The sequence below is a fragment of the Pimephales promelas genome, chromosome 16 (assembly GCF_988280905.1).
Source record: "Pimephales promelas chromosome 16, fPimPro1.hap1.1, whole genome shotgun sequence".
Lineage (NCBI taxonomy): Eukaryota > Metazoa > Chordata > Actinopteri > Cypriniformes > Leuciscidae > Pimephales > Pimephales promelas.
In genome coordinates, this window is record NC_142784.1 from 15,116,689 (window position 1) to 15,143,419 (window position 26,731).

General features: G+C 37.8%; 1 protein-coding gene across 2 annotated transcripts; it reads right to left on the reverse strand.

The window, feature by feature from the left end:
* Positions 1 to 627: 627 nt before the first annotated feature.
* Positions 628 to 25,719, reverse strand: LOC120478862 (uncharacterized). Of its 2 annotated transcripts, none has more exons than XM_039671034.2 (8): positions 25,610 to 25,719; positions 13,629 to 13,680; positions 13,223 to 13,267; positions 12,578 to 12,616; positions 11,183 to 11,284; positions 10,993 to 11,058; positions 9,858 to 9,900; positions 628 to 3,552 (listed from the first exon to the last, which is right to left on the reverse strand). In XM_039671034.2, the coding sequence occupies exons 2-8, from the start codon at positions 13,669 to 13,671 to the stop codon at positions 3,507 to 3,509; spliced, it is 384 nt and encodes a 127-aa protein (XP_039526968.2). In that variant the 5' UTR covers positions 13,672 to 13,680; positions 25,610 to 25,719; the 3' UTR covers positions 628 to 3,506. The 2 variants fall into 2 exon arrangements, with proteins under 2 accessions (XP_039526968.2, XP_039526967.2); XM_039671033.2 differs by lacking the exon at positions 25,610 to 25,719 and adding an exon at positions 25,130 to 25,154.
* Between the last annotated feature and the right edge of the window lie 1,012 nt (positions 25,720 to 26,731).

The following is a 26,731-nucleotide window of genomic DNA, read 5'->3' on the forward strand; positions in this document are numbered from 1 at the left end:
TATGTTATTAAGGAATTCATACACAATAATTGAATTAATAGCAATTCATGTTAGTTAATCTATTAATCATATAGACTCTTTATTAGTTGCTGATGCAGTAATTATTAATTAATGGTTTAATTCTTCATGAGTTATACATTTACTCATGATTATCTGTGCATTAGTTAAATATTAATTAATGTATACTAGTGCCCCCGTATTGTAAAGTGTTACCGTTATAACTATTTATAACTATATATTCAGAGTTATAACTATATCCAGGATTTACACACGCATGCGCGCGCGCACACACACACACACACACACACACACACACATAATCTACATATATTCAGATTTACATGTATATATTTAGAGTTATAATTATATATTCAGAGTTATAACTATATAATCAGATTTACATATTCAGAGTTATAACTATTTACATATGTATTCAGTTCTAACTATATTCAGTTACATTTATATATTCAGATTTGTAACTATATATTCGGATTTACATTTATATATTTAGAGTTATAACATTATATTCAGAATTTAAATATATATTCCGAGCTGTATCTATATATTCAGATTTATATAATTATTTCATGTTTGCCATCCTCCTAAATCAAAAACATAATAGCACAGTTGAGAACAATAATATTTATTTAAAATAAAAGTCTCATACAACAAATAGATGACAGGTTGTCTTATAAAATATATACAGCAGTGAATAGCATTTAAACTTCAGTAAATCACACAAATACCCATGAATAACAGTAATGGTTAGCAGTGGTCAGGTACTTGGAGTGTTGTATACTACTACATTATCCAACTCCTGGTCAAATGTACTCCGAAAGTCATACATATACGTTTTTGCTGACAGAATACCTTACATAACATGAAAGAAAATAAGCGCTGATGTCAGAAATAGCCTCCATTGACAGGAAATACAAAACAATCTCTTATGATTTTCCCTTCAAAGGCTGTCGAGAGCCACTTTTAAAAGGAAAATCTGCATCTGCACTTTCCACTCCATTCTTACATTAACTAAGAGAAACTAGTAACAGAATTGAAATGTGAATCTATGTGAGCTGAAGGTTATCTTGCATTGCTGATTCATTTGTGGAGTTACTTGGGGGAATGGGGGAATATCAAACACACATTTTATTTATTAATTCCCATGGAATAAAGCAACCTGCTCAAGAGAAAGTTGTTGGAGTTAATGAAGCCCAACAGTTTTTAATATACATCTATATAAAAAAAGGATTGATTCAAAACATGCAGCTGAAATGCTAGATTTATTTATTTAGTATGCTTTCCCAATTCCAGTTATCTGACACATTTTTAAACGAATGGTTTACCAGAATAGATATATTGCAAATCTTGATTAATATTACAGACTAATACCTTTATACACGCCCACACGCATCAAAGTAACAAGCGCAAGCTGTCTGATGCACGCAAGATTGGATTTCATTTAGATTTAAATAGAAAACCAGCAAGCAGAAGAAAAAAAAAAGCTGGTAATCAAAGAGAAATTAGAGCTAGAAAAGAAATGGAAACGCTTTTAGAAATGTGAGTTAGCAGCCCTCCTCTGTCACACACAGATGCCGGGTGGGCAGACAGTTATTTCATAAAAGTGAAAGTCATTTTTGAATAATTACAAAACTGTTTGACTTATGTTCTTATGTGGAACACACACACACACACACACACACACACACAAAATAGTATTTTATGCCTAAACCCAGAAAGCAACATAGTGTTGGCCCAGATCTGGTTGATGTCTGGGTATAGTAAAAGTCAATGGGGTCCAGTGTTGTTTGGACCCCGAATGTTCATCCTCAGGTGAAGTCATACATACATTTTTGGGTGAACTAAGCATTTAACAGGACATTTGAAAGAAGTGTTTGCTAGCATGCCGTCTGTGTAAATTCAGAATAAAGAGCCTAGATACTCGTCTTCAGACTAAAAAAAGGGCAGATTTAAAGGGATTTTATTGATTTCTATTTTAATCTAAAAAATGGAAGGAGAAAAGAATAGTGAGAGACAGAAAGAGGAAGATAAAAGTAAAAATCTCACTATAGTGTCTTAGTTTAAATCGATGATGCTTGGTACGGTAGGGGCCAAATAGACGTGGGATTCAAAATCGAATTTAAAGCTACACTGTGTAACTTTTTTAGTTTATTCTTAGCTAAAACACTTAGTTCTTTCAAAAATATATGTGCTCATTAATGTATATTTACTTCGTTCAAGTAATAAAGTATTCTCGTGAGTGTATAATATGCCATTGAAAATAAATATGGGTAAGGGGTTTTAATGTCGGTCGCCATGTTGCCCCTCCATCTTGAAAGTACATTAGCCAAAGAGGGACATACCCATTAATTCAAGTTTGGCCTTTCGCGTTTACGTTTGAGTTAACACTCATGGACGACATTGAACTGGAAACCATGTTAATCTTGGACTAAATTGGCCACCGTAGGAGTTAAAACGAAATCGGAATTGAGAGGAACAGAAACTAATATTCACTGGATGGTCATATACCATTTCACCACTAGATGGGATAAAAATGACAGTGTAGCTTAAAACTTGAAAATATACTTCAGCACTTTTGCTGGTACACTAATTTATGCTGTTATGCTGATAATCTAATGACAAGGAACATGCTAAACACTTCACTAGTAGACTTTTGGACGCCCACTGTACGAGGGGTTGTGTGTCTTTCAAATCCTTATTCGCCCACCCATCGGATTGCCTCCATCCCCATTAAAGCTAACAGGATGAAACTTTAATCTGCTACCCAGCAACCCAGAGCTATTTACAATCTGCAGTGCTTTAGAAGAGTTGTCCGCCGTGAAAGAAAAGGAAAAAGAAAACAACATCATTTAGAGAAGTTGATTAATTCACCGTGTTCGCATTTCTCTCTCCGCTTCTTTCTCTATTTTGTCAAATAATCAGAGCGATGGAGACCAGCTACTTTAGCGCACAGGGGACCGCTAACATCAGAGTACTGGAAAGGAAAAACGGGAGAATGTTTGCTTAAAGCTGCAGCTTGTCTACCATAGGCTAGTCGAACAGACAGTCCCGCCCCCAAACTCACGCCATTGGTAAAGGCCAATGTTGTTGTGTCAGGGTGTTCAAATAAACAGGTAATGTGTGTGGAAAACAACTATGAATGGGTTCGTTTTTAGAAGCAAAAAATATTACACACGACACCTTTAAGAAAGGTTCTGAACTTGGTTTAAATACAAAAATATTGCAGGTGGAGAGGGAAAATGTCCAATGAGCTGTTTTACACAGTTCAGGGACTTTCTCTGTGAGTGCAACATATGGCATCTGTGCAGGAATGCTACACGTTGTGCATTTAAAACGATTCGTAGAAAATTAATGATTGCAACACACTCTGGTCTACGGACGTTATAGAATCCGCTATAGATATAGATACGCTGGGATGAGAAATCACACGCTTGCGGCACGTCCCTGAAAGGATCCAGTGGAGAGAGGAAATGAAAAGGCCCTGACGGTTAGACAGCCGCTTTCTGTCCTTGCTCTACTGGCACAGAGTAGACCCTAGAGAAACACACAGAGATGAGAACAGTCAGTTCACTATGGAGACATTGATTCAATCTAAGACTTGCTCCAGCACCTTTATACCTTTTCCCCGAAACAGTTTTTTTTTCTATATTAAAACACATGAAATTAATGAGAAACATTTTTTTTTAAATGGCACACACTGGATAAAAGCTTAATAAAAGAGGGGTTTATCTTGTAATGGGGCATGTCATGAGATTAATCAAATATTATTTACTTTTTATACTTTCGCTGACTGTAAATAGTACAAAATAAGTTCAAGCTTTCAGTGCAGAAACGTCTTAGGTTTCATTAGAAAAAAAAAATCAATTTGAGTTTTAATTCTAATGGGTAAATGATGACAAGTTCATTTAGTATATTCAAGCATATTTTTAAAGGACAAGTTTGGTATTTTACAATTAAAGCCCCGTTTTAAGGTCGTTTCTGATGAAATAGAATGGTTAAGATTGTTTTTTAGACAGACGCTGCTGTCCCGAGAATTTTCAGTTTCTGTGGTAGCACCCCCACACCTCTACAATGGTAGTATAATGGCGCTTTTCCACTGCATAGTACGGTACGGTTCGGCCCAGTACGCTTCGACTCGGCGCGGAACAGTTCGGATCGCTTTTCGTTTCCACTGCAGTAGTACCCCTTCAAAGTGTGTGGGACTGATCGTTATTTGCGCGCGCCTCTACTGCCATGACATCATCTTAAAAGCGCCACATTTTCAAACCCACAACACAGGAACAATGGAGACTATCGAGGGGATGGTGTTCCTGATTCTCGGTATGTGGTTGTTTTTAACTGCTAGACGGAAAAATGTGTTTAAAATGAGGCTGATGACAGCAAAACAAAATACTGCTAAAAAAGTTTCTCGTGTCTCGTGTCGCAAATCCAATGACGCTAGTAGTGACGCTGGTAGTGACGATTCTGTCTGACCAATCAGTGATCTGCAGTGTTTCACGTCACATTTTAGTACCGGTACGGTACGCTTGGAACCTCAACAGACCAGGTACCATTTAAAGCGACCTGAAGTGAACCGTACTGTACCGTACCATGCAGTGGAAAAGCACCACAAGTGAGCTGTACCGAACCGAACCGTACCGTACTATGCAGTTGGAAAAGCGCCTTAAGTGCACTGCGTCATATATTGACGCTTTTGACATTGCGTCTACATCTAACGCACATGGCACCCTTTAGCGTCAATATAAGATGCAGATATATATATATGGGCCAGAAGGCGCCTCCTAGTGGTCTAACCCTATCCCTACCCCAGACCTAAACCTACCCATAACCGAAGCGTGTTATAGTGACGCTAAAGGGTGCCATGTGCCTTGGATGTATACGCATTGGCAAAAGCGTCGCTATGTGCAACGCATTCTCATCCTTTAGCGTCATATGTGACGCTATATGACAAAACGGCGAAATACGCACATGGCACCCGTTATTGTTCATATAACACGCGCTGTGATGGGTAGGTTCAGGTGTGGGGTAGCATAGGGTAGTCTCATATTAATCTTAAAGGATTTATGACGCCTTGGGTTCGCGTTTTATTTTAACGATAAAAGGTGCCATGTGCACAGTATTTTGCCGTTTCGTCATATAGCGCCACCTATATGACGCTAAATGAGGAAAACGGGCTGGAATGTGCTGATATGGTCTGTTTTGTGTGGCAAAAATAATCATAATGCAGTTATATCGTCTTTTTGAACTGGGAGTTTAAATGTTATCTCAAAATATTATTTAAAAAAGTGGTTCCTGTTGATGTGGCCCATTTAAACATGGTTCAGACACACCAAGCTAAACATCTTCAAGACCTATTCAGTGTGTTAAGAAAGAAGCATTGCAGTAGCGCCGGCAAATTTACACAGTCAGGTTGATATCTGTAAAGAGTAGGGTCAGCTATGAGTCACATTTTACTCAAGGAAATACATATACATGTGAGAGGAGCTTAACCCTGACTTTCGCTTTGAATAGAGAGACATTCAGCTTATAGTTCAGGAGATGGATGAATGGAGCTCTTTGTGACACATTCATGCTGTTCAAACACATGTACGTACGCCTGCTCTCCTCAGGTAAATGCTGTTTAATTTACCTCAGAGTTGAATTCGTTCACAGTTTGCCTGGCTTTATGAACTCTATGGCAGGATTTTTTTGCCCCGCGAGGCATTTCGGGGTGCTTTTATCGGGTTTTTTATTGAGTGTGCTTTCTGTGAACATGCTCAGAAAGGTTCAGTGTTGATCCACAGAGCCTGTGGTTGCTGTGTGATTAAGCCCCTTTCAGCCACCCTATCACTCAACACGAAAAAAAAGAAGAAGCCGTGGCTCAGCTAACTGCATTCCCCTGAGGTAACCTGTAATCCTGCAGAAGAATTTAACCTCAATAAAGAAAGAGAGAGTAAGAGCGGGTGAGAGAAAAAGAGAGAAAACAGAGGATCTTTAAGCTTGCTGTTGGGAGGCAGGTGTCAGACAAACTCCGCTCCCTCCCAGCCAGCCTTCTCTCACATATCACCATACTCAGCAACTCACTGAAACTGATTACTTTGCAAAACAGGTAAGCATAGCAGCCAAATTCAGTTACACAACCTATCGGGACGCCAGCAAAAGGCCACAAACTGGGAGACAGGACGTGAGAGAGAGAGAGAGGGACAAAAATGCAGTTCTTTCCTTTTCTCTACTTTCCAAAACAATCTCAGAGAGAGGCGGTTAAAAAACAGTTTTATCTTTTAATCACCCAACTGGTTATGTCACCTTAAAGGGATAGTTCGACAACAAAATACAATTTGTGTTATCATTTACGCACCTTGATGTGGTTCCAAACCTGTTTGACCTTATTTCGCAATCAAATTGAATGTGAACTGAATGCGTCAAAAAGGATGCAAAGGCACTAAAATATCATCATAAATGTAGTCCGTGTGACCAACGCCATCTCACGACCAATTCGTACGAATTTGTACGAGTGATTAAAAGGTGGCTAATTTGTACAAATTCGTATGACCTCACTCGTACGAATTTGTACGATTTGTCTAAACCCAATTGATGGGTAGGTTTAGGGGTGGGGTCAGGGGTTTGTCATTCGTATGAATTTAGCAAAAATCATACTAATTCGTACAAGTGAGGCCGCACGAATTGTTACGAATTAGCCATCTTGTAAAATTCATACAAATTGCTGTCAGATTGGGTTGGTGTGACTCATACTTGCATACTGTCTAGTAGGAACCTCGTTTGGATTGAATTCAAAATGAATTAAAACTAAATTCGTAAAATGATCCCATGATGGGAACCCCTAAAAGGTTCTATAAGAACTCTTTATTGTTCTATATAGAACCTTTTCTTCTAAGAGTATCCTCTTTTGATGTACTGTTTTCGCATACTAAATATCATGTAATTAGGTATATTTGTACACCGTATTCGGAGGTCATAAGAAACAAACCGTAATTTACGTCATAATTTACTGAAAGTCTTTCCCATCATTATGGCCTTGTCCCAAATGGAACTCTAAAGCACTATTTATACTTCGGTCCGGTCACTGTCCATGTGATGTCATTTTCGGGCTCTGCAAAAGTGAAAATCAAGGGTTGCATATCCGCCGCAAAGAAAACTAAAATGAAAATGGGACACCATATGGCAGAGGTCTTCAACTCTACTCCTGAGAACACAAGCGTCCTGCAGAGTTTAGCTCCAACCCTATAATCAAACACACCTGAAGTCGCAAATCAAGATTTTCAGGATCACTTGTTCATGCACAGGCAGGTGTGCAGAAGCAGGCTGGAAATACACTTTGCTGGACAGTGGGTGCCAAGGAGTAGGGTTGAAGACCCTGCGTCCGAAATCGCATACTCTCTTGAGTAGGTACTTATTTTGAGTAAGTAATTACTCAACTCTGAGTAAGTCATTTACTTTACGACCACTAACAAGTATGTTCTATATAGTATGAATGTATGTAGTATGAAAGTAATCCAGACGTACTACATCCACCATGTTGTCATCATGTGACCTACCAGCGTCAGTTACGTCGCGTCACCTCCATTCACAAATCCTCTCCCGTGACCTCATGGGATAGTAAACTGTCTATCGAATCTCTCAGGAAGAAGTAGGTCATTATGAATTCGGACATATTACATTTGTCACGCTGTTTTTCGCCTACTATTTAGTAGGGAAGTATGCGATTTCGGATTTAACAGACACATGTATCGTTGTGAGCCTACAATTAAGATCACAAGTGCACATGAAGTGTGCCATTTGGGACAGGACCAAAGCTGTTAACCTCAGTGATAAAAATCCATTGAGCCAGTGAGAATCGGATGAGTCCAATTTGCGAAACAGTCATTCCGACTGATATTGTGAATTGAGTTCAAAGCACCAAGGAAAACTAATCTTCCTTGGTGAGGAATTTGAAGTAAATTTACTCCATCATTTGGAGTAAATGATAACACTATTTAAATTTTTGGGTGAACTGTTTCTTTAAATGCACAGGGGACTGAATTCTCCTCGTTTATACTGCATGGTTCAAGTGACCCAAATCCGATTTTTTCCTCTCATGTGGCACAGATCGGATATGACCAGTGAACGTGTAAGCAGGAAAAAACGCATGGATTCCGATTTTCTCAGATCGGATTCAGGCCTCATTCATATGTGGTAATAAATCGGATATGAATCGGATAGGTGCATTTGCGTGTGCCATGCAAGCAGACAGTTCGGATATTCCCCAGTAATGCGAGTCGTACGTCATTAAAAAAAGTGCGCGATTATAGGTGTGATGGAAGAAAAGCAATGTCTTTTGAGTGTTTGGGGTGAAGAGTGCAGGCAAAAATGCAGGTTTGTTACAGAAATAAATCCGTTTTTGAAGACATTTCACGAGAAATGAGGCATCGTTTTAAGTGCTCGTCGTGGCTAGAGCCTCTCCTCTTTTTTTCTCCGCCGTACAAGACCAATGTTTTGATGACTTATTGAAATATTGAGGAAAGAAAACACTGGATAATTTTATTTGCATCTGCATCCATAATTTCGTGCTGTTTTGCTTAATTTCCCTGGTCAGAACTTCTGCATTTGGTTTCAGCAGTTTATAGTGTAAATGCAAAAATCGGATATAGTAAAAAAAAAATCGGATATAGTCAGAAAATCGGATTTGGGCATCACGACCTGCAGTGTAAATGCAGCCTTGAGACGCAGTGAATAAAAAGTAGTCTTTAAAATGGCCCTTAACCAAAAAATTATTGATTTTTGAGGGGGGTTACTACACATGCAATGTAGCCTACAGATAAATGGCATGTCATTTGTTATACTGCGGTTTGGAAGTGTGGCTGTGTTTGCACAAAAAACAACAATAATTCAAAATGCAACAAATTGCAACACCCTTTCTTCTTCTTCTCTCTCTCTCTCTCTCTCTCTCTCTCTCTCTCTCTCTCTCTCTCTCTCTCTCTCTCTCTCTCTCTCTCTCTCTCTCTCTCTCTCTCTCTCTGAGAAACTGGTTTGAGCGGTTTTGTCCGATAACATCATGACAAATAGAAATGGAATAAGTCATTTTTCTTACAATTTTTTTTTCCATGCTACTTTTCTTTTCATTTTCAAATGTGATGACATATTCCCACACAGAGTTTAACAGGTTATATCTTGTTCATGTTAGTCAACGCCTGGCTTGTTCTCTGTCCTTTTTTTTCTTTGTGTTTCAGGGACTTATTTCTAACAGCTCAGGGCTTGAGGAGCGTTTGACAGATGGCTGGAAAGTAGAGTCATCGATGCACATGTACCAACCCGCTGCTAACGGTGGCCTATCCCTCCTGCATGTGGCCCTCTATTGTCTCGCAAACTGCTGTCGTCATGTGTTTGGTGGGTTACCAGGGATTCAGAGATCTGTTACCCATCGGACTGGTTGGACCACCCCAAAAGCTGACGGGGTGTGGAGCACTAAAGCCGCCTTGTAAATATAAGCACTTGAAGTGTCACTCATGATAAAGTGTCTAGTAAGCTAAAGGTGAGAAAAATATTTTTTTTTCCCACCTATTTTCCAGTAAGTGCTGCCAAATCCTTCTTAGAACCAGTAATAAGGGACCATGCAGAGCAACTAATAAACAAGCAGTAGCAGTGCAAATACGTAGCTTCAGCTTCAATATTTTCCAAATTATTAGTGAGTCCACACTGCATATGCGGGTATTAGTTTGTGGGGTGTACACACACATTTGTGTCAAATGGATTTTTCTATATTCAAGCCAGCATGAGTCTTTAATAACATTTCTTCAATAAAAGTTTGTCTGACGCACCGGTCATTCAAAAATTGCTTGAAAGCAAAGCTAAATCAATCTTACCCCTGTTCTCGGTTTTGCAGGTAGCGTCTGAAGAGGACAAAAGCTGTAAACATAAAAACAGATTTTTATTTTAGTTTCTGCATTACAGGGCTTGGCATTGTTACATCATGAGTCTCCGAACCGAACGACCTCACAGAACGCCTCGTGTTGCCGTTTTTGGTCAAATAAACCAGGACGTTCAACACACATCACTAAAGTTTGGCTTGACAAGAATTTGGCCCACAGATTTAGATTCAGCGAGTTTGTAAAGAACACACATACATATTCCATATAACATAACATATTCCGTAAAATGTATAACTATAATTAAAAGGAAGTGTTCTTGCATTTGCAACGTGATCTCATTACTTGTAGGTATCATATGCAAAGTTTATTTATGGCACAAGCTTTCATACATTTGCATAGGCACTGAAATGTACTTTACTATCGAATTTTATACATGAACTACAACATACAAATGTTTATGAATCCTTTTGAATTTATAAAATATTCAATTCAATTAATTAATAGGTCGATTTCAATGTATTACATTTAATGACAATAATTTCATCACTAAAAATATCTATATAACAGTGTATTGTGACTAAAATGGCATATTGTGTTTTATTATGCCATTTAACTACATCAATTTAATGGCATTTATTAAATATGTTCTAATCTGTATATTCTGTGTTTTATATTGTCAATAAGCATGTTTACAGAATAGGTGAGGTTAGGGGTTAAATATATATATATATATATATATATATATTATATATATATATATATATATATATATACCTAGGCCTACGCAATTTGTATTTTGAAAATGAATCAAACAGTAATATTTTTATGACCCTAACCCTAAATACTTTAACTTTATATAAGCTGTCATTATGTCCATATTGTACATTTTGGTGTACATCCAAAAAAACAACATGTAAATGTTATACAAATGCCTACGATACGAATACTAATGAGATCAAGCTGCCATTTGCTTAAAAGGAAGTACAGCTCATACAAACAGCTCAGATATTTCATGTAAAATTGAACTACATCTTGAAATTGTTTGAAGATATTTACACACACTATTTGTGAAAGCTAAAAGCACGACTTTATAGCACACAAGTCGTCTAGTAAATGCCCGTTTACCTACCTACAATACACACAATGACCAGAATTGTGACGCTAACAGCCGCTATGATGATTACCAAGGTTCCACCTACAAATTAACAATAAAAACAAGGAGGATGTACATTAAATTTGTGCACATATTCATTTGACGCAAGTCTGAAATATGAATTAATCCATATAGAAGAATTTGATGTTTTTTTTTTTTTTTTTACCTCCAGCTTCGTCTCCTCTGGATTTATCTAATCCAGGAATTTCTTGAGGACCTGGAATTTCTTGAGGACCTTCTGATTCAACAAGATGTACCCCATTTCTCGCTGGAAAAGAAATGCAAACACAAGGATGATATTCATGGATTGACTGTTATTGCATCAACAATGGTATGTTTAATGTAACAAATTATTGTGTTCAAACAGGGACCCATACAGCTTTTTACTATATTGTGAATGTTTTCTGTGCCTCTAGTGGCAATAAATGGAGGTGCTAAAAAATAAGATTGTTTTTAAGCAGATTCCCCAAACATTTCATCATCTGTCATGGCCTGGTGTATCATTGAGAACGAAACGTGCCCTGGGAATCTCGTATTTGAGGAGTGGTTTACGAATGCCCAGAGCCGTATTATTGGGTGCTACGAATGTCTATCAAATGCGCCTGTACGTCTATCAAATGTGCCTGTGCTCCCTCCCCATTCTGTGATTGGGGAAATCATTTCAGGGGAAATCATTTCTCTATTTCAGGGGAAAATTTGGTTCATGGTATCCAGACTGCCTAGCAGCTCGAATAAAATCACGCTGCGGCAAGGGAGAAAGGGGAAACCCAGTCTACATCTGTCGTTGGTCAGCCACATTTTTCTTTTTCTGTCTATGGCTTTTCAAAATGATATCTGCCACATCACTGTAAAAAAAAAAAGAAAAAAGTTGCTGCCTTACATTTTTAAGTACAATCAACTTGGGTGTTTAAGTAATTTCAACTTAAATTACATTAAACTTACTTAAAAATGAGTTCAATTTTGTATAACTTGTAAACAATTTTGAAAATTGCTTATTTTGATGAGGCAAAGCAATGTAAAAACACATGTTGTCAGTACTTATTGATCTTTACAGTGTAGTAGGAACATTTTTACCACAGTTTTAAATCCAATGCCAGATTTGCACCCATATAAGCAGCACAGCTCGATGTATCTAGGCCACATCTCTGAGTCAATTCTTCTTGTTAATCACTGATATTTCTTTAGTCTTTTCTAGGAAATTAGCTGGGAAATGAATCACAATTCCGATCGTGGATCCCTCCATATCACCTCCCACCCCTCCCATCTGCCTCTGGCCAGAGCTGGTGAGCAGGGCTTGCTTTAACAGCTCAGTAATTCTATCAGAGAGCAATCATTCTGCTAATGAAGACGGACAGCTCCTCGCACAGGAGAGCTGAATGAGACTGCCAACGTCCATTAAGGGGACGGACAGGGGTGCGGACGGAGCCGGGGCTATCAGCGGCGCACTGCTGGGACACGCTAATTGATTGCTTTCAAGAATTAATGTGGCGAATGAGCTGGTCACGTCTTACAGTAACAACCTGTCTTCATGTCACATGTGCGACTGGAGAGGAATACCCACCTTCCCTAATAAAATCCCCATCACCATCCTCATCGTCACCTAGGTAAATGAGATAAAGTATATAGAAAAATACATTAAAAATAAATCTGTGATGGTTATTTACCAAACTATATGCCAAAAAAATAAAAAAATAAGGACAAACAAATATATTATTTTGCATTGAAATAAAAAACCTGTTTATTTGTTTTTGTTTTTTGTTTCAGCTGCACTGAAACTGTCTTTTGGACCTTGAACCATTTGGTTCCCAATGAAGTCTATTATATGGAGAAAATACTGGAATGTTTTCATCAAAAACCTTAATTTCTTTTCGACTGAAGAAAGAAAGATGCGGATATCTTTAATGACATGGGGGTGAGTAAATTATCAGCAAAGTGAACTACTCCTTTTAAGCAACCCCTCCTCCCCAAAGTCATTGTTACAACTCTCTGATTTCCCCCATTAAAATCCCATTAGATTCTCCTTGTTATAGTATTTTAATAATCAATTTATTTAAATCACAGAAATCAAGGGAAGTACAACATGTTATCAAGTTTTAATTTCAATGTTATTTTTTATTTAATATGCATATTACATTAAAGTAAAGAGAAAGAGATTTTGGGGAAAAAAAAATTGCACTTAATTGTCAGAAAATATGAGAGGTCATACCATCAGCTCCTGAAGAATTCCCTTCTGTGTCTTCTGATGTTGCAGCTGTTCATTCGAATACATAAATAAGAGGTTAAGGATATAACCAATTATTATAAAGGAAACAACCGAGTGTCTTCAGAGGTTATTCCACTGCAAGATAGTGAAGTTGAAACAGCTCCATTTTGAAATTATTAGTTTAACATATAGCGTTTCATTTGAAAAAACTGTTTTCAAGGCATTTTGGTTGAAAAGTGTCTGCTAAATGGCGAGTAACAGGGAGATTGGTTCACAGGCCTGTCACTGATACAGATACTTTAGACAGACATGAGAAGTAAAAGATGGATTGAGGCCAAAAATAAACATCTGAATATAAGACAGAGAGATTTTAGATCAAAGAAGGATAGAATAATATAAGCGAACTTACCTAAACCTTGAAGAATCAAAAACAGAATGAGTAAACGCAGCATCTTCTTGTTCTGGAAAAAGAAAGAAAGGAATTAATTAACACTATCTACATTTCTCAATAACTTTGATACACAGTCAACCCAAGTGAACCCGGCCTATGTGTAACCTAGATAAATACTGATAGAAAAAACGTTCTCTAATCTCAAACAGATACACAGTAATGTATTACACCATGGCTGTTAATAAACAACTAGGAATATAATCAGTCTCGAGTGAAAACTGACTAAATAACCAGAATAAACAGTACAAATTCACCAGAAGTCAGTATGTCGCCTTGATCTAATCCGGAATTTACTGAGGGCTGACTCATGTTTCATGATTTGTCAACTTTGTGGTCAAGAAAATTTTTTTTTTTTGGGGAATTTTCAAGGACGAAAACCTAGTAGACCCAAAAAAAACCTAAAATGTATTGACCATTCATGGAGCCTAAAAAATACTGCAACAAACCGACATCACTTGTGGAAATGAGAGATCAAAATTGGCCAAAAACTGGAGCTGAATAAAAACCCCAGAAATGGTCTTGCGAAGTCGCAACTGCACAACATTCTCGCAATCTTAAACTTAAACTGAAGGCAGGCAGAATTTGAGACATTTGAATAGGAATGTAAAGAAATTTGCCCCCTCTTTTCCTGTAACGGTAAGAAGTGATTCATTTCAGACTTGCATGTCATTTATGAACCTGTCTCAGACCTATATGATTTAACAGCCTTCATTGTGAAACCATCTGACAAGCTGCCAAATGACTTTAATCAATAAAACTAAAACACAAATAGACATGTACAGAAGGAGGAACGTAGCCAATTATGTTCAAGACTTTACTTCCACATGGTGCCTTTCCCAAAACGGCCTGTTGATCATAATCTAGGCAGATGTTTGACACACACAGCTGGCTGAGTGCAGCTTCCGCTGGCTGTTCCTCTTAACAATTACACCTATTTATTTTGGTTCCCACTTATGGACTAGGAAATGGGAACTATAGCCTGGGAATGACCTTTTCCTGAGTTCTGTTTAAAATGGTTAAATATAGCAGAGTATTATGCCATACAATCAAATAAGTGCTACAGTGCCCAAGGTCCAAATTCCCCTTCTGTGGCCTGCATATCAATCTCGCCTCTACTCTTCATCCAGATATTGTTATTGGTGCCCATTGTGTTGGGCTTCCACTTCCTGCGACTTTAACAAAATCTGGGATCTCCATGCAGGGAAGTGACACCAGGACTTCATACACCTGCTTTCTCCATTTACATTCTGCTACCCCAACTGGATGTTCACTTTGTAGGCTATGGTTTCCTTAGCTGTGCAAAGCTTGTGACTATATATTTTAAAAACAATAGGCTTATAATTTATAATTTAATCAAAGTCATATTTTTGCAGAAACAATTTGAATGATGAATAAACTATCTATAACAGAACAGAGACATTAAGACAACGACAACATGAAATTATCTCAATCAGTTGAAAAGATATTCCAACGATCCATATGAGGTGTGGATCCTGTTCATGTGGTGTGGAATATAGCCTAGCTCTCCTGCAAAGATTTATATCTGAAAGTGCACCATATGAAGAGTTCAGATGCAAAAGCCTCTTAGTGCCAATTGAAATTTTCTTCTAAAATGATCATTTTTATCAAGCTTGTATATTTAAGTTCAGTAATTTCACTTAAATGGCAATAAAGATTACCTATTAATTGTCATTTAAGTGGAATTACTGAACTTAAATATACAAGCTTGATAAAAATGATCATTTTAGAAGAAAATTCCAAATGGCATTTAGAGGCTTTTGCATCTGAACTCTTCATATATAAAGTTTTTGTCTTTCAAAAGTGAGTCGACTCTGAGTCTATGAAATGAATTGTTTTTGAAACGAGTCATTAGCTGTTTCGTAGTGACGTAGATACGAAACCATAGACTGTAAAAAATATGGACAAAGTGTCTGTGACGTCACCCATAGACTCTGAGGAACGGGTTTGAGGCTGTTTATGGGGGGTATGGGCGGCGCCATTATGGAAAATCTTGGAAAATACTAAAGTTTTAGAAAGGATACAGAGTTGTTATGATGTGTTGTGTCAGATCTTGGCCGAGACGTCAAATTCACTCGGCGCAGCCCGTTATCAGCTGTCAATCAAAGTTAAACGGCCTTATTTGTCATAGCCTACATTTTATATCTAAATATGATCTAAACCAACGAGTTTGAAAAAAAAAAAATTCGGATAGAGCGTCTTTTGTAGTACTGCTGTGCTTTATCAATACAGTATGTTTATGCATTGGGCTAACAAACAATAACTGACTGGGTCATCTGACCAATCACCGCCGATTAGCGTCACGCTAAAGAGTGGTTTGGAAAAATGAGTCGTGGTTTGAATCATTTGGGAGTCGGTGAGCAAATCAGGTAAAAATAAATGCATATTATAAGACAACAAACGTGTTTTTTTGTCATTACATTCATGTAAAACTGTTGTTGGGGACTCCCAGAACAATATTAGGAACATTTTAAATGCCATAATAGGTGCCCTTTAATAATGCAATGAGAAAAAGTACAGTTTTGGATTAACTGATTAACTTTGGCATTTGGGTGTGCACGTTTTATAATTCTCTTAGTTCAGAAATTAAAATCCTTAATAGCGTTAATATAATATTTTACATTTAATGTATTCTCAAGAATAACATATATTTCTATATAAACTTATATAAAAAAATCCTGACCTACCTAGTCATTTCATTTACAAGGTGTGTATATTTTTTAAAAAAAATAATTGCAATTTAACCCAACAATTTACCATTGATTCGTGCTGAAGTTTAAACGTGCTGCGTAACACCAGGATGAACCTCACTGGTTCCAATACGTCAAGCAAGCATACTTGAGCTTCTGTTTACCATATCTGACATGGTCATTGATAAATGTTTAAATATGAATATAAGTCTAAAGGAAACCTGTTCATCATAAAAAGTGATAGAGTCTCATCAGAAAATTGTATTACCGTAAAACTTAAAACAATAGCCCAGGCTTTCATTTTCCAAATCGTCGAACTGTACCTGCTTGTATTTGAGACAGGCGTCTATATGAGACAGGCCGTTATAATTTAGAGTTGAGATGTTGTTCATTGATTGTGCAGGCGTAGTCTCTAATTCTAATATCTAAAAATCTCCAAATGTTCCAAACGTAAAACTGCGGTCTTTCCATAGACTGTAAAAAAAATATGGACAAAGCGTCTGTGATGTCACAACGCATTCTCACCCCAAGGCGTCACCTTTGACCATGCTTCAATATTTGACGTTTTAGGCGCCCTTTAGCGTCACTTACATGACGCGATCCTACGGCGTCATCTAACTGACGCTAAAGGAAAGCGTCTGTTAGAGGACGCGGTTAGGTTTAGGTGTGGGGTGGGGGTAGGGTACACGCGATCCTAGGGCGTCATCTTACTGACGCTAAAGGGCGCCTAAAGCGTCAGATATTGAAGCATGGTCAAATGCTTCCCAAGGCGTCAGTTAAGTGACGCCTTGGGGGTGAGAATGGGCTGGATGTCACCCATAGACATAGGTGGTATGATGTGTTGTGTCAGATCATGGCCGAGATGTCAAATTCCACTCTACGTAGCTCGTTATCAGCTGTCAATCAAAGTTAACCACCCTTATTTGTCAAATATGAATTCATCTAAATATGATCTAAATAAACGAGTTAGGAAAAAAAAAAATCACTCCCCTCACAGTTGTCAGGCACTCGATAAAAGTACAATAAATATGATAAAAGTCCATGGGACCAACCTGTAAAGATATGAATTTATGCTGTGAAAACGGACATTTTAACAAGGGGTCTATGGACATTTGCTCCCTTTTTTGGACCTCCCTCTAGCGGATTTTAGATGTACATGTATTGCACTCCCGGGTAGGCTTTTTTAGATTACAATGTTGCCGCTTGGGTCTTTCGACCTTTTACTATCGTGTCGATTTTGATTAATACGCACAAGGGTTTTAGTAGATTAAATAACTAAAAAAAACTGACCAGGCCTCCATTTGAGACTGGGTTTTGTTTGCCCAAATCTGCAACCACACCAGACATCTAAAATATTCAGCCGTCTATTTGGGACTTGGCTATTATTTGAAGTTTTACGGTAACTTTGTGAAGCAACAAAGTGGTATGCGCAAGGACAGTCAATGGAGGGACAGAAATCTCTTCAACCCGCGGATTACAAAAACAACCCGCGGCAACAGTATAAAAGTAGCCCAAATCAGCTGGAAAACAACAGCCTTGGCAAGGCTGGGTAAAAAGAAGTTAGACTTTCCATTTCAGTGGTATATAGCGAATATCCCAACATATTGTACATTACACTGCTGAGAGCAGCATTTAGATGAATTTAAATATGTGCTGTGGGCTTTCAATAATGAGAGCAACACAAAACAAAAATGCCAGATAGTTTGCTTTGGCAAACAGTTTCAAACTACCAGAACAAACTTTGTTTTGGTCTTATGTTCAAAATGATGTCACACAAGTTAATTATTAGTTTTCACGTGAAGCATCATGGCCTTTACTGCTTAACAGAGATAAGCTGTGTTTTGGTGATGTGTGAACTTGCCATTAAACACTAAATACTGACAAATGAGCTTTGTTTGTACAGTACAACAACCTATGAATACTCGGAACTGTGCTGAGCGGAGAGTTTGCTTTGACCCTAACAAAGCTATATTTGATAGTCTAATTAGCAAATTATCAAAAGCAAATTATGAACCCAGCCTGGAACACTTTGTCCTAATTACATTGTCATGTCTTCAACTGTGGCTTACGTGTCTTAAATGTGTTCAAAACTACTAATAAGTGAAAATTAAAGTAGTATCGTGGTAGTGATACCATGTCTGTCTTAATTATAGGCTGTCTTAGGCAAACACATCCCTAAGGGACTGCAGTATCTGTGCAGAAGCCAGAAAGAAAAACAGACTGGCTCTGTAGAGAGAGAGAGAGAGAGAGAGAGAGAGATTGCGGTGGCTTTACTCGTAATTTGGAATTTCCACGCTCAATTCAGGTCGTCACGGCAAGAGAGATTCTCTCAATTAAGCTGTTAATCAGAAGATGTGGGACTGGTTGTCGGAGCAAGCACAATCCAAGCTTGTAAAAATGTGACAGCAAATCTCCCATCAACAGTAACCTACAGCCGTCTGAAACCCCCTCAGACCCCCTCCCCAAATTCCAATTTGGTGCGCCCTGCTGCCTCGGAGAAATAATAAGCTGAACCAATTTGAAAATATTTATCAGTGCAGTCCAACGCCTGCGAGTATACAGTCCTCCTGAAGCTTGTGTTGCTGAACAATTGGCTAATATATCTGCGTGTATTTGAATTCAAATTGAATTTGGTCTATTCTCCAGTTTTTGCACTTGTTTTGCCTCCACCTAATTTGTGCTCTATCATTAATACACGCAGTCTTACTGTGAAAGACATGAGCCTGCAGCAAAGCCACCAATGAAAAACCTCTTTCATACCTCATAAAATCATAAATCAACAACAGAAAAGTATGACAGGATTATTATAATTTTTTTTTTGCCTCGTCCTACAGTGTGGGATTTCTGCGTCTTCCATTGTTCACCCTAACAGGTTGAGCGGATGGTGGTGTGTCAATGTTGAAAGCAATGGGAAATCAGTCTACAAATGACTGCGGAAGTAGATTTAGACATACATTTCTGATTATATATTCTTTTATAACAGGCACAAAAGGAGAAGGGACATGTATTAGGATGGTTAATGGGCTAGACGTTAGGCAGATTAGGGAACGGTCTAAAAAAAAGAAGATGTGAAAATTATTCTGTGCAGCACAAAAATAATCAGGAACAGGAGCAAATAAACTGGTGACTAAGAAATCGCATTGCGCCGATCTTATGGAAATTAATTTCGTCTGATTGCTTAGTCTGAGTCATCTCAAAGATACCTAGACCAGACTCATTAATTTCTAATTAAATCAGTAAGTACTTGCATAATATCATAATTGCATGGAGCATTTGGCACAACTTCTATAAGAGTAAAGTACACATTGTCCTAATCAGACTTGACAATAAGAGTTTATGACTGATATGGGTGAGAAGGACAAAAAAAAAATGCGTGTGAAAGTGAAAATTAAAAAAACTTTTCTTGTAATAAACTCAAAACTCTAAAGCCATTATGGTTATGCTGTGTAAGAGGCTGTTTTTTTTTTTTTTTCCCACAGTCGTTAGCTGCCTATAAATTATTTTTTAACTGAACATATTCCCCATTAATGCTAGTTTACAAAGTGTGAATACTTGTTCTGCCAGCTCACCCCCCCCCCCCCCCTATATTTATAAGTGGCATATGTGACGTATTATATATGGCATCAAGGATTCAAAACATAGAAAACCATCTCCTTATCTCCAGTTCCTCAGTGCTATCATCTTGTGTGAACCAAAAACCTCAAAAATGCCAGAGAGATAAACTTAATGGATACGGTTTGTGCAAATGTTTAATTAGCCCTCAACTGAAAGCGAAAGACTTGTGGGATAGAAAAACAAATGTATTATAAGACACACAAACAAATGTTTCACATGTGTGAAAAGCTTAAAAACAGAAAACTGAATTCCTGCTGGGTACTTTCTTAAAATACTCCATAAGACATTCAATGAAAGCACAGCTCAAAACAACAACATACAACAGAAGTTAAATCAAGGTGTAAATGAGAAGTTTGATAGTTAAAAATATATCTTGTTTACTCAACACTTAAAGTCCCTCTGTGGTGAAATCAAGTTTTTAATGCTGTTTATGTCTATGTGGTGTTTTTAATGTGCGTTAAGACAAACCATGTGCAAATGCATAAGTCAACACCATCACTGAGTATTTTTTTTCTTGACAGTTTTTTTTTCCTCAAAAACGCGGTTTGAAATCACTGACGTCATAAACTACCATGTAACCAATAATATTGTGCCAGCGGACTTTTGCATAGAGTCTAGCAGTGAGTCGCGGGAGATGCCAGGTTAGCCTAGTATATTTTTTGTTGTTATGAAAAATCTGGTACTTTTAGCCATATAGCAGGTGTATGATGTATATTACGATGTTATGATTAACTATATACCTTTCTCAGCTGATGTTCTTAGTTGTTCAATGCGTTTCTAAGGATACTGAGGCAGCGGTCAGACTCTGAGAAGGCGAATGGGAATAGCAAAACATTTTAGCTGTTTGATAACATAGTGAAGCAAAAGGATTATCATTAATTACCGTTATGTGTCCGACATTGTAAAGAGCGATTCCATTGTCCAGTGTTTAGTAAGTTGGCCGAGTGAACCTGTCAGCTGGTGTGAGTGGAGGCGGGGCTAATTAGCATATTCACGGTTCCACAATATACTACTAAATGAAGCAAGGATGTAGAGTTGCATTCAAGCTATTTAGTTATTAGTAATTATATAGTTATTAGTGATCGAAGATTAGAGATACAATGATTGACTACAGGGGAAAAAGTTACGTTTTTCTCTGTGGACACAAACAGAAATTTTAAAGACTGTGCAGGTTTTCCATTTTATTTTAATGAGGACTGAAAAATATCAAAGACGCTACAATATCATAAAACTAGTCCATACGACTCTTCTGCTATAAGTTTTCTGAAGTCATCATCCTATAGTTCTTCATTCATAGCCATTGCATGGAAAAGAGTGATCAGCACAATATTCAAAGTGCTTTCCTTTTGCATTTCACAAAGGAACGAAAGCTGAAATGGCATGAGGGCGAGTAAACGAATGGTAGCAGAATATTTTTTTAAGGCAAACTTTTCCTTTATTTAATTATGTATTGCCATGACAGGGTTGACCTGTTACAAAAAAAAAGCAACAATGATGATAGATAGGACCTACAGTACAATAGTAAGGGGATCAAACATTCATCAAAGGGTTACAGAGAAAAGGGTTACAGATGCAAACACAGCCTAAGACGCACACCTAACCACAACAACCGACCACATGGAGCTCATGTCATGCAATAAGTATATGATTATGGTTACATAAGGTTTGTGTTAAACAGTAATTTGCTGACGGAGGTCTTGGTAAAAAAGACCGACAAGATAAGCAAGCAAAGAAAAAAAAAACCCCGAAAGTATTCGAGCATGAGACGGCTCAGGAACTGGGGAGTCTGTAGAAGGGAAATTTTCTGAAAAATTCAACATGTGAAACGAAACCACAGGTCTGACGAATAGCGCTTTGAATTTATTACGTCATTTAGGGCGCCTGTTGACACGGAACTCAAAACCCTTAAAACTCAAACGACACTGTTCACAAACATGACAGGTTAAAGAACGTTCTTTAGTGCAATCAAGACATGTTACACAATCGTTCTTCAGTATCTGAAAGCTAACATGACTGTGCAAACAGTCAAATGTTTGGTCACTTTAGAAAAAAAAAACGTCTAGAGAAGCAAGTCTGTGTACAAGGTTTTTCTCTACACTGTGACACAGAAATCCTTATTTTACAGAAACGCACACTTGCCTTTACAAAATAAATAAATAAATAAAGAAGCTAGAGCATTTTTAGGATGAATCATGATGAGAATGAGCTTTTGAGACAGAAATCTCTTTTAAGCATTATAGTTGTAATGTAATGCAATGCACACTTTTTAATGGTTAAGAGTATGGAAAACAACAATGGTAGGGTAGTAATTTTAATATTAATGAGCTTTTTTTTTTATAAAAATCTACATAACCTGGAAAAAATAGCCTCATTACATCAACAACTGTCATTACATAGGAGGAAACACCTAGATCACTTTGTGTTGTTATTGTCAGTATCTGCACTGCTTTCACTATACAAATATCACTAGTGAAACATCCAACCGCCAATGAAACACTGCAACTACTATAAATGTTATAAAGGCTTCTTCTTAGGCATAAACTATTGATAAGAAAGAAAGTTTAATTACAAACTCACCACTTCCTTGGCCCCTGCCGCACGGAATAGGACAGGAAGCTGAGCTGACTGAAGCTGAGCAGAATCATTCTGTGAAACCTAAAAACTGCTATCCGTGTCATCTTACGCGTGAGAAAAAAAACTGTCTACACAAGTGGTTCTCGTTCGTTTTGACTGCAAGACATTTCAGAAGCTAATAGTAAAGCTGTTTGTTATCCAACATTTTAATATGAATAAACTAGAAATGTCAAGTATCTGTGATCACAGTGTTTTTAAGACGGAAGGTGGAATTGGGCTACATCCTTAGATGCGTTATGTGGATTTGATCATGTAGATATTTTTTTTATGCAGTGTGCCATGAACACTTGGACTTGGATTTCGACTACGCGACACGTTTGTAAACTTAATTTGTACGTTTTGTACAAAACGCCACGAAACCAGGACACTTCCATTATAATCTGTGGCGTATATAGCTAAGATTTTTCAGCGCGCCATTGCAACAAAGAATGTTTTCAATAATAACAACAATAGAAATGTCGAACTTTTCAAATCTTTAAATGTCAATCAATTTCATTGTCCGATATCAGTTTATTCTTAGCTAAAAACACTTAGTTCTTTCAAAAATATATGTGCTTCATTAATGTATATTACATCGTTCAAGTAAAAGTATTCTCGTGAGTGTATAATATGCTATTGAAAATACATACGGGTAAGGGGTTCTAATGTCGGTCGCCATGTTGCCTCTCCATCTTGAAAGTACATTAGCCAAAGAGGGACATACCCGTTAATTCAAGCTTCGCCTTTCACGTTTACGTTTCAGTTAACACTCATGGACGAGGTCGAACTTGTAGCCATGTTAATCTTGGACTTTCAATGGCCACCGTAGGAGTTAAAACGAAATCGTAATTGAGAGGAACAGAATCTAATATTCACTGGATGGTCATATACCTTTTCACCACTAGATGGGGGTAAAAATCACACAGTGTTGCTTTAAATAACAACGAGCCAAATGATCGGTCAGTTTTGCCACTGAGCGCGCCAAAGCTAAGGTGTCGTAATTGCGTGATTACAAGAACTTGTAAAAAGTGTTCACACCCTCATACAGCTTGTAATTACAGCCTGTGAGCTGGGAATTTTCTGAGAGCTCATATTTGTACCACCTGACCACTGCACATAATTTAGGCCTTAATATGTTGACATAGAAACGCATCATTTCCAGTCCGAGGACGTAAACAGCTCTGAGTATGTTACGTGTTGAGATGTGTTCATGCCATGTTGTAATTACCGAACCGATTCTGAACAGTAAAAGGCCTTGTAGAACTTGTAATTACAACGTGTAACCTCGTAATTTTCTGAAAACAACATTTTGTACCATGTGGCCACTGTACCACCTGACCACTGCAGACTTGCAAACCTGTGTTTGCTGTGCAGACCGATCGGCGCGTGAAATCAAAGTAAGACGTGAAATTCGAAAGCACACAGAGCTTTACTTACGGTAATTACTGTACGACATGGTGTGAATGCAGCGTTGTCATCTCGAAATTACGGTAATTACGACGTGGTGTGAACGGCACTAGTTTCAGATCGGAGCTCTCGTGCACAGAGTTTCACTTTTCCTGCAACAGCAGAGGATAAAAGTGAGTCTTATGTGGGGGAGTGAAGTTCAGCAGCTGAATGAAAACATAAAAGCTTCAAATGTTCCGCTGCATCAAAAATAAAACATGTTTGATGATGCGCTGACAAAAATGCATCAAAAGTTTGGAAAGAGGATCACGAGCCGTTCCTGTTCCCAGTTTGACCTGGAATTATTCCTCCTGTCAAAAGGATGCATGGTCATATTAAATGATCCTAATAATAATCACACTATTGCTGGTAAATGCTATGCCCGTATGCTGAAATGTGCATGCATATGCGTGTGGCGAACACCACTTTGCGTGTCGATAAAAGTATGATGCCTAGCTGACAGTGCGCCTCGAGACCTTCTTTAGAAAATGTACCGGTGTTGAAATTCAAAAAGTGTGCGAAAAGTTGACAGTTTCATTGTTTTGACCTCTTTAAACAAAAGATTGTCAATGATTCACTGTGAAATCGAGCCTCAATTTCCATCCCAACCACACATATGCACTGAACTGTTGTTGGAACCTAAAACGCTCTTTATGCTTCAGAGAATTTAAAGGGGAAATAAAAAAAGGATGCAACTGTTCCTTTTTTGTAGATGACATAAGTACCCATCCTTGTTGTTTTTCATAGATCGTGAGCTTGGAATTATAAGGTTAAATCTCCACTTTTGGTCGAAATTGAGTTTTTGACATAATCTGATCCATTAGGTGTTTGTTAATGCCTGTGCGGTGTTATTTTTGTAAAACAACAAAGATGAAGCTATAATAGAAGATTATACTACATAACAGTTTTGCCAGATGAGATGTAAAAACGTTGATGCTCAATACCTCAGAACTACCCTAAACGGAGATAGAACCTTATAATTCTAAGCTCACAAGATGCATAATTAGTCTTTGACACCCAAATTCATACAATATGCAAAACACAAGTTAAAAACTAGACTGGTTAGCTGATACTGACCTTCATGTTTGATGCAATTGCTTGGACACAGAACACAAGTGGCAACATGTTCTGTTTAGAGTCACTGAGGCCACTGCCTTAATTGATGACTGTCAGCAATGTGACGTCTGACTAATTTTAACTGAGAGTTGAGAACAAAGATGTCTTTCTTTGAGCCGTCATGTCGCCTGATTACCCTTTAATATATAACCTGGTGTGTGATGAGCTATGCCGTGCTTTGAGCATCTGCGGGTTGTGTCCTACAAATCAATCTGCAGTGTAAACAATGCTGTCAAACAATTATTAGTCTTGTAGCTTGCTCCTATTTCATTTACTCTGCATTGCATATTTTCATTTTCATTAAAGACATACCGCTTTTTCGTATTCCTGAGGTAGCTAACCTAAAAGTTGTATTACAGAGAAATGACAACCCCTCTTTACTTTGCAGCCATCCACTCCTGCAGTGCTTTCAGAATCAGTGAAGAAAAAAGTGGCACTCACCAAATTTTAGTCCACTGCAAGTATCGTTCACATGCGCTTACGACTGGCTCTATTCTTACATGAGCTCCTTTGTCAACCTTCTTGGCAGAATGGGAACTTCCTGAGTGTCTTAACCCGTGTGCTGGTTTGACAGGGCTGTGATGTGAATGTCTCATTGGCTGACGTTCCTCATGAAACCTGACACCTGCACAAGTTTCGCCCACACCACGCTGACTGTAAAGAGTGGATCCGTATAGAGTGTATTATTGACATTTATGGATAGGCCTTTTCTGGGCCATATATCAGTTCAAATTCTGGTTCTCCCTCATGCAGTCAGCATTTTCGCATGAATGATTTATACAGGATAGTTGTAAATGCTGGGGGGAAAGATTCCATGAATCTCAAATGAATAGGAATTGATGTTTCGGGAGTGTTGTACTTTTGTATGAATTACATGTTTGACACGAACTAGGATTGGCTTGCTCCCCTCAGGTGCTGAATATGATGATGAATATCACAATGAGTTACTTCTATCTGTCTTTCATCTGCTCAACATCATTTTCAGGGGAACCGGACACTATCTTTAGCACTATTGTTTTACATATTCTTCTCTACAAGATCCAGCAAAATCCGATCTCACTGGTTTTATTGCGGTCATTAGTTTGCATAGTAATAAGCATAGCTGCACAAGTGAAAGTGTCGCCGTTCTCATATTGTTCATATTGTGGTTTACTATTGTTGTGATCTCGTGTGAGTGACAGGCTGTCCCGTCTTGTCGCTGAGAAGCAAACAGAGATGTTGTTGAAAGAGGGAAAGGAATGTATTTTGATTAACCCTTGTGCACTGTTCGATTTCTGGGTACGTCCTAGTTGGATCTGGTCAAATTGACCCTAGATGGATTCAATACAATTCCCCAAATATCACACTATGAAAAAAAAACATCACACATCACAAAGAATAAATATCTGATTGTATGATTTATATCCACTGTTTTTAAGACTGCCCCTCCCCCACACCCCTGGGACTTTTGTGATTGCACATTTATAACTTAACTATAGTATCTTAGTGTACATCTAAGTATATTACTATATACCATTTGAAAGCTTTCTGACTTTAGTTTTCATATTTGGTGATTGTTTTTCT

What these genes read in the sequence shown, in the direction of transcription:
- LOC120478862 (XM_039671033.2), bottom strand. An exon ending in TTTGATTCTTCAAGGTTTAG is followed by an intron (nt 13,268 to 13,628) that starts GTAAGTTCGCTT and finishes TCGAATGAACAG; the next exon opens with CTGCAACATCAGAAGACACA. An exon ending in TGGGGATTTTATTAGGGAAG is followed by an intron (nt 11,285 to 12,577) that starts GTGGGTATTCCT and finishes TTTCTTTTCCAG; the next exon opens with CGAGAAATGGGGTACATCTT.